The sequence below is a fragment of the Belonocnema kinseyi genome, chromosome 2, assembly GCF_010883055.1.
Source record: "Belonocnema kinseyi isolate 2016_QV_RU_SX_M_011 chromosome 2, B_treatae_v1, whole genome shotgun sequence".
NCBI lineage: Eukaryota > Metazoa > Arthropoda > Insecta > Hymenoptera > Cynipidae > Belonocnema > Belonocnema kinseyi.
This window is the reverse complement of record NC_046658.1, coordinates 38066415-38075630: the sequence shown is the minus strand read 5'-3', so window position 1 is coordinate 38075630 and position 9216 is coordinate 38066415. Positions and strand designations below refer to the sequence as shown.

At 29.3% G+C, this 9216-nt stretch overlaps 1 protein-coding gene across 1 annotated transcript in view; it reads right to left on the bottom strand.

The window, feature by feature from the left end:
- Positions 1-2468: 2468 nt before the first annotated feature.
- LOC117182639 (60S ribosomal protein L17-like) overlaps positions 2469-9216 on the bottom strand; it is an 18827-nt gene continuing 12079 nt past the window's right edge. Inside the window, exons 4-7 of the mRNA XM_033375741.1 lie at positions 7595-7601; positions 7408-7417; positions 2587-2592; positions 2469-2488 (exon numbers count right to left, since the gene is read on the bottom strand). Coding sequence (XP_033231632.1) covers positions 2469-2488; positions 2587-2592; positions 7408-7417; positions 7595-7601 — 43 coding nt within the window. The remainder of the gene's footprint in view (positions 2489-2586; positions 2593-7407; positions 7418-7594; positions 7602-9216) is intronic.

Here is a 9216-nt window from a genome sequence, read left to right as displayed (position 1 = left end):
TGCTCCAGATATTGTATAATTCGGAAATTTTCTGTCGGCATTTCTCAAATTCTGTAAGATTGTAAATTGTCGAGAATTTTGCCAATTCGGAACTTTTATATTTCGACAATGTTATAATTTCGGAATTTTTACAGTGATTCCAGACACTGTAAAATTCGTAAATTGAAATATAACCAAAGAATAAAATTCCCGAAATTATAAAGGTCGAATTGGAGAACTCACGAAAAATAAAGTAAAGAAAATTGCGGACAATAAGATATTACCGAATTTGAAAAATCCCTAAAGAAAATGGCTGAATTATAAAATATACGAACTAGAAAATTCATGAATTTAAACAATTCTAAAAATTGTTTATTAAATATTATTTATTTATTGAAAATACAATAATCGAATATATATTTCTGTATGGAAATATTTTTTGAAAATGTGCATAGTATTTGAAAAAAATATTAAAAAGTTCTGAAAAATCGAATTTTTTCTTAATAAAAAAATAATAAAAATCAATTTTGATATAAATCGTTGTTGAATTGAATCCTGCAAAGTTTGTTTCAAAAATGTTCTTATGTAGGTACGAAGAAAATTTAGGCAGAACATTTTTTTCTTTCAAAGCGCACGTGTTTTTTAATGTATTTTTTAATACAATTTTTATAAAATTATTATTCAGGTGCCGGAGATTTCATTTTTTGGGATTTTTCGTTCATCCCTTTCGGGATTTTTTCAGCGGTGCCATATTTTTATACCTCCTCTTAAAATGATGTATTTTTTCAAAATAAAAAGCCGACATTTAAAAACATTTTAAAATCATCAAAAGTATCAATTCTCTTTTAATTTATTTCAAATCTTTTTCATGTATTTTTAAAAATTTTCGGAACTTTTAAATGCCTTTTAGACTGATTACCATTTTTCCTAACATTTTTGTAAAATCCTGTTCTTTAAGAATCAAAATGAAAGACTTTTACCTTGGAAACACAGATAAAAAATAAAACAATTATAATTGTAATATTCAAAATTTAAATTTGTCACTCTGAAATTGTGACAATTCCTTTTTAAATTGTTTACTATTGAAAATTGTTTTTTTTTTAATTTCCAATCTAAATAGATTAAAAATGGAATATTTTATACTGAAATAATACTTCAAAAAGATTTTGAAATTGAATAAAGGCGTTCATTTAAGAAGCCATTAATTCGAACTTTACACTTGTGTCACTACTAAGACTTTCGAATTAAATTAGTTCAAATTTTAACGTTAAAATATGTAAATTATATCATTTTGAACAGATCTAGAATCATCTTGTAAAATCAATCATTGTTAAATTTTAATACTCGAACTGCAGTTCAATTTTCAAATTTACTTTCTTTTCCCGATTTGTCCCGGTCGCGAGTATAGCTCAATATTTAGAACAACTTTCATTTTTTTGAAATAGTAATTTTTCGGTTCTAACTACGGGACAATCATTTTATTCGTTGAAAGATTTTTTACAAATCTTGTTGATAATTTTTACAATCTCATCCAAAATGAGAAGGTATTAGTTTTTTTTTATGAAAAATGACTTTTTCGGATTTCCTCAAGTGTCGACGTTTTGAGGCCTTTCGAGTCAGAAAAACAAGTTTTTACGTCGGGGTCTGTTTGTCTGTCCGGCGTCGTCGTTGTTGTCTGTATACCGGATAACTTTCGAAAGACTGATCGGATTGAATTGGACTTCGCATTTGATAACTTTTTTTGATAAAATCAAACTTACCAAAGTTAAAGGATTTTTAAAATTCAAAAAACCAAACGAAAATGGACATTTGAAACCAAAAAAGCTTGATATGGAAAAAAGTCAAGAGGCGAAAAACGCTACTTTTTCAAGGCCCCATGATTATTTTATCACATTCTCATCCATAATGAGAAGAGTTTTATGCGAAAAATGATTTCCGCGAATTTCATGAAATTTCGACGTTTTGAGGCTCCTTGAGTCAGAAAAACAAGTTTTTACGTCGGCATCTGTGTGTCTCTCTGGCGTCTACGTCGTCGTTGTTATTGATGTTGTGATTGTATATCGGATAACTTTCGAAAAAATAGTCGGATTGGATTGTGCTTTGACACACAGTTTTTTCATTTAAAGAATTGTAAGTAAAAATTGTACTATTTTTATTTTTATAAAAAATACTTTTCTTCAATTAAATTGTTACAATAAAAGTGTTTCGAAGAGATTTTTAAAAAATCTTTCGGGGAATAAAATTAGTATTTATAGGTCGACAAAGGTTTGTTTTCTTTACCAAATTTGGCTTTCGTGCAAATTTTTCCAGTTGTTTTTACTATAGTATAATTTACGTTTGTATCTCGGGCGAAGAAATCCATTCGGGTAAAAGTTATCTCAGGGTTCCCATCCAGCCCCTTAACCCAGCCTGCGGGGGGTCTATTGTTTCGGTCGAGTCGAGCGCTGGCGGTACAGTCTTCTTCAACAACGCACTGCGAACCCTACACGCTATGCACTATCGCGATACACTAGGAATTGAATTTTTAAATTATGTTAAAAAATTAGTATTTTCTAGATAGAAAATTAAACTTTTTGTATAATTATTCATCTTGTTTAGTTGAAAATTCAACTGCTTGGTTGATAATTTTCGAATTATATTGAAAATTCGTCTTTTTTTAAAGTAAATTCATCTTCTGGTTTAAAATATCATATTTTTAGTTGAAAACTTTCTGCTTCAGAATTCTTGAATTTGTTTTAAAAATTCGTTTTCTTCCTGTATAAAAATTAAACTTTTTGTTTAAACATTAATGTGTTTTAGTTAAAAATTCAACTGTGTGATTGGGAGTTCTTGAATTTTGTTAAAAATTGGTTTTTTGCGGTACAAAATTAATTTTTTGGTTTGAAAATTCATCTTTTTGGTTAAAAATTGAACAACCAGGTGTTAAAGTAGAACTAATTTAGTAGTAGCAATGAATTGTTAAAAGAAAAATATATATTTTTAGCTACAAGTAATTTAAGTATCAAAAGAAAAAAAAAATTTGTAACTATTCAATGGTCAATCCGAAAACATGACGGGCCCCTTAATATGTAGTTCTGCACTGTGTTTCCTTCCTTTTCCTTTTCCTAGTGTCTCTCTTTCTCTTCCTAGTGTATCGCGATGGTGCGTAGCGTGTAGGGTTCGCAGTGCGTTGATGAAGAAGACTGTACCGCCAGCGCTCAACTCGGCCGAAACAATAGACCCCCCGCAGGCTGGGTTAAGGGGCTGGATGGGAACCCTGAGATAGCTTTTACCCATAATTTTATAAACGTGAAAAAACCGCATTTCAATTTTTTCTATGAAAAACACAACACTTTCCATTCAAAAATTCTGATGACATATTTTAATAGCTTTAAATTTGAAATTATTCAATATACTGAAGACTACAAATTTAAATTGTCTCAACTATTAAAGCTTCAAATATTTTTTAAATTGCTGTTCTGGAGACTAAGTAACACTCATTCTTTTATTAAGAAATCACAATCAAAAATGTTAAAAAAAGATTCTAAAAGAGTTTTAAAAACCTTAAAAAAGGTCAGAGGTTTTAATAGATCAATATATATGATAGAACCGCTATAGATTTGAAATTAGTCTATACTCTTTCAGTTTTGAGCTACAATTATTCAATTTTAGAAGTTATAAATTACAATCGTGAAAAATTAATAAAATGTTTTAATTAATTGATATTTAAAACAAAAAACATCTAAATGCAGCTGCAAACATTAAATTTGAAATGCGTTGAATTCAAGGTACGTTTTAAAAAGAAAACTTAAAGCAGAGGATTGACTTTCAAAAAAAGTGGCAGAAAGTGACTCGCTGGATTGCAAATGAACATGGAAAATGGTGTATTTTCGCATTTTTAAATTTTCAATTTAAACTTTTTCGCGTTGTAACAATTTCGAATCCCATAATGTTATTTTTTTACCTAACCTATAACTAATAACGAAAATTCTGAAAATTCAAACAATAAGGCTGTATTCTGAAAATGAAGCATATTTAACGTTAAAATTCAAGTTCTTAAAATGAAGGCCTAAAAATTTGCAAATTTTACTATTAGTGTTGTGTAAATTGTATTGGCATCTTAAAAGAGTATACATAGTTCTTAAATTAGTTTTTAAGTATTCGGAAATTTACCTTCTTTACATACCTAGATATCAAAAAAGCCTACCAAATTTTTTCAAATTTTAATCATTTATTTTCTAAGAGAAAATCACCCCCGTTTACCAGTGACTGAAACGGATTAGAAAAAAATCGCCAAGACCCAAGAATAAAAATTGGATGCACAGTGAATTTTAAAAATTTTAATTGAGATTATCTTTAACTTTGTAATATCAAAATTTTCCATACACAATTTTTTTACTAATACTGTAGGAACAAATCAACAAGATCGAGTGCCGAAATTATAATTAGAGCAATTTTCCTGTAATTCTATGGGGACGGCTGAAATATCCCGAAAAATATAATTCCCGACTCGGTAAAACTCTCTGTCCCGAATAATAAAATTGCAAAACTAATAAAGTTCCTGAACAGTTTATACTATTAATGAATTTGAAAATTCCTGAACAGTTTATACTATTAACGAATTTGAAAATTCCCAGATGATAGAACGCCCCAAATAAAATTGTTTCTTAATCAATATTAATTATTTGTTATAAATACGATAATAAAATATTTGTATCAAATATATTTTTGTTTAATATTCTAAGTGTTAAAAATTATTTGTTTCAATTTAAAATTAAAATTATACAAAAATTTTACTGGCAAATAAATATAAAAAACACGTGTTTTTTAATCAACATTTCGATTTTTCGAAAGAAATTTTGTGATTTAAAAAATACTATATACATTTTCAACAAAAATATCTTATCCAGAAATATATTTTGTTTTAATTATTTTAATTTTAAATTTAAACAATAATGTTTAAACATTTTAAACACTAAAAAAGCTGTTTCTTTGGTAAAAGTATTTGATTATTTCAATTTAAAAAAAATATTTGTCAATGAAAAATGTTTCAGCAAATGTTTATCTCGAAATTTCTTTCTATAATAGTTTTTTTAATTAAAAATATGATTTTTCAAGAAATTATTTTTTTTTTTAATGAAAAAAAGACTGTACCGAAAACCTGGATCAGGCTTCAGATCTGAAAAAATGCAGTGATATGCATACATGTCAAACTTTTCTAACCTCAAAAAATCTTTCTACTGCTTTACCGTCATATTTTACGAAGAATGAGAAAACAAGAATTCAACTTCGTAGTACGGTGACAGCAGCACCTCGATAGGGCAGAAAATGTAATGTCCTATATACAGGGTGGACACGCTGGGGCTTACATACATGGCGAATCAAATGCTACCCGAATTGACCAATAGCAGGGAAGAAGCCATTATACAGGGGTATTTTCATATTTCGCGCCTTTAAAGTTGCATTCGGATCGCCAATTGGGTCAAGTCCGTGCATCTTCGGTTCAAGTTTATCCAGTGGCGTAGGTAGGGGGAGGCGAAGGGGGCCGCTGTACCGGGTTCAACCGCTTGGGGCGGCAAAACTATTTTTAAATTGAATGCAGATTTGACAACTATGGGCGGCAAATTATTTTTTCCCTCGGGCGGAAAACTTTGTAGCTTCGCCGCTGAGTTTATCATAGTTTCCATGGTTGCGTTCGAAACTTCAAATGGACACAAGTGTCAAAACAATACAGGTTGTGTTACATAGTAATTACAAATAATAAAAGTGTTTGATTAATTATGAAATGAGATATGTGATCTGAGAAGTAAACGTCATTTTTTTGTGCCAATAACATTATGGAATGTCTGCTGAGCGACAAATACTATAAAATAGTAATAATATTCTGCGCTTCCAGTGGGCGAAGAGTGAATTGTGTTTACCGCATATTTACAGCATAAAAACAGGTATGTTATGAATAGACAGAATATTTTTCAAATAAAGTGAATGAAATATTACATGCGTAAAATTTAAATTGACATTACTTACATTTACTTACAGCGATAAGGGCAAACAGGTGAATCTGAACATAACCTCGAAATAATGACAGATGGGCCCGGCATGTTTATTATACTTTCGATTGATTATTCTTTACCAAAAAAATGTTTGGTGTTTTTTTATGTTTATCACTGACAGTGTCGGCAGCGATAATCTAAATAATAATGACTTATTATCAATTGAACAATCATTACTTATTAATCATTTTAATAAGCTGAACATTATGTCTGAATTTAAATTTTGATTACCATTGTTTCTTACACATATCGATCCTAGAAGAAATATACATCAGGAAATGCAGATAGAATTGGTGCATTTTAATCAACATTGTTGAAAAATCGTTATCTCTGGAACTTATCCCAAGACTGGGGATTGATCAGCCTAAAATTAATTATCTGAGTCATTTGAATGGCACAGGCGTATCAAAAAGATATCTCGAAGCAATTTAACTTACCCAAATTTTAATTGATACAATTTTTAGGGATTTTTTCATTTTAGAAAATGGCCGATATTTACATTCCATTTTTTTTTAATTATTCTATTTTCGAACTTGCTATAACTAGATCTGATTTCCAAATTGGGAGTTGTTCAGCACCTGAAATCAATTTTAAGTAGTTTTGATGGTATCGGTGTATCAAAAAAAAAAATCTCGAAGCAATTTAATAAGCCCAAATTTTAATTAATAAACATTTTATGTATTATTTTTATTTTAGAAAATATTTTCTAGGGACTAACTTTTTCTTTGAATTATTGTATTTTCGAAATTGATTTTTTGGGTATGGTTTGGAAACTGGCATTGTATCAGCCCCTAAAATTACTTCTGAGTCAATTTAATGTAATAGGTGTATCAGAAAGATATCTTGAGGCAATTTAACTTGTACAAATTTTAATTAATAAAGTCATAGGGAGTTTTTTATTTTAGAAAATACTTTCTCTGGACTTCATCTCAAAATTTCATTTTATCAATCGATAATTAATATAAGACAACCCCCATTGGAAAAGATAACATCTGAAATAAAATTTACAGAATTGGTGGCTTCACTTCTAACAGCATAATTTAAAGTTGAACGAGGCCTAAAAAATACATTAAAATAACATTTCAAGTAGCTTCGAATTACACTCAAACATTCTTATTTTCTGGTAAGATACGAATAATGTATGAATTTTATGTTCAGACCTAATAAAATAGATAATTATAGAATAATATCTAAAAAAATTGGAATAAAAATTCCGAACTAAAATTTCGCTTCTACATTTTTTTTCGATGCACTACCATCCTGAGCTATTTTTTAGTTTATTTCAGTAGTTGATTAAACGAAATTCTGAGATGAAGCCCAGAGAAAAAATTTTCAAAAATAAAAGAATTCCTAAAACTTTACTTACCTAAATTTGTGCTTGTTAAATTGCTTCGACATTTTTTTGGATACACCGATACCATCAAAATGACTTTAAATTGATTTTAGCGGCTGATCAAATGCCAGTTTGGAAATCAGATCCAGATATACCAATTTCGAGAATGGAATAATTTAAAAAGAAAATTCGAATGAAAATTCCTCCCTAAAATTTCACTTCTAGATTTATTACTGATACAATCTTCTCACCAACGAATCTTTAATTTATTTTAGTGGTTGATCAAACCAAATTTCGAGATGAGGTCCAGAGAAAACATTTTCGAAAATAAAAAAGTCCCTAAAAAATTTAGTAATTATAATCCGGGATAGTCAAATTGCTTCGAGATTTTTTTTGATACACCGATACCCTCAAAATTACTTAAAATTGATTTTAGGGGCTAATCAAATGCCAGTTTGCAAACCATATCTAGAGATAGCAATTTCGAAAATACAATAATTTGAAGAAAAAGTTGCTCTAGAGAAAACATTTTCTAAAATAAAAATAATACATAAAAAGTTTATTAATTAAAATTTGGGCTTGTTAAATTGCTTCGAGATTTTTTTTGATACACCGGTACCATCAAAATTACTTAAAATTGATTTTAGGTGCTGATCAAATGCTACTTTGGAAATTAGATCCAGATATAGCAAGTTCGAAAATAGAATAATTAACAAAAAAATTGGAATGTAAATATCGGCCTAAAATTTCTCTTCTGAATTTATTACTGGTACAATACTATCACCAACAAGTGTTTAATTTATTTTATTAGTTGATCAAACTAATTTGAGATGAGGTCCAGAGAAAACATTTTCTAAAATAAAAAACATCCCTGAAAATTGTATCAATTAAACTTCGGGCAAATTTGATTGCTTCCAGATATCTTTTTGATACGCCTATACCATCAAAATGACCCAGATTATTAATGTTAGGCTGATCAATCCCCAGGCTTGGGATAAGGTCTGGAGATGAAGATTTTTCAACAATGTTCATTGAAATACACCAAGCCAAAATGCACTAATTCCATCTGCATTTCTTCTAGGATCGATCTGTGAAAAAAACAATGGTAATCAATTATTAAATTCAGAAATAATGTTTAACTTATTAAAATGATTATTAAGTAATGATTGTTAAATTTACAATAAGTAATTATTATTTAAATTATCGCTGCCGACACTGTCAGTGATAAACATAGAAAACCACCAAACATTTATTTGGTAAAGAATAATCAATCGAAAGTATAATAAACATGCCGGGTCGATCTGTCATTATTTCGAGGTTATGTTCAGATTCACCTATTTGCTCTAATTGCTGTAAGTAAATATAGGTAATTTCAATTTAAAGTTTACGCATGTAATATTTCATTCACTTTATTTATTACATATCCTGTCTATTCATAACATACCTGTTTTTATGCCGTAAATAAGCGGTAAACATTATTCACTCTTCGCCCATTGGAAGCGCAGAATATTATTATTATCTTATAGTGTTTGTCACTCAGCAGACATTCCATAATGTTATTAGCACAGATAAAATTGACGTTTACTTCTCAGTTCACATGTCTCTTTTCATTACTAATCAAACACTTTTATTATTTGTAATTACTATGTAACACAACCTATATTGTTTTGACACTTGTAGTCATTTGAAGTTTCGAACGCAACCATGGAAACTATGTTAAACTTGATCCGAAGATGCACGGACTTCACCGAATGGCCGATCCGTATGCAACTTAAAAGGCGCGAAATATGAAAATACCCCTGTATAATGGCTTCTTCCCTGCTATTGTGCAATTCGGGTAGCATTTGATTCGCCATGTATGTAAGCCCCAGC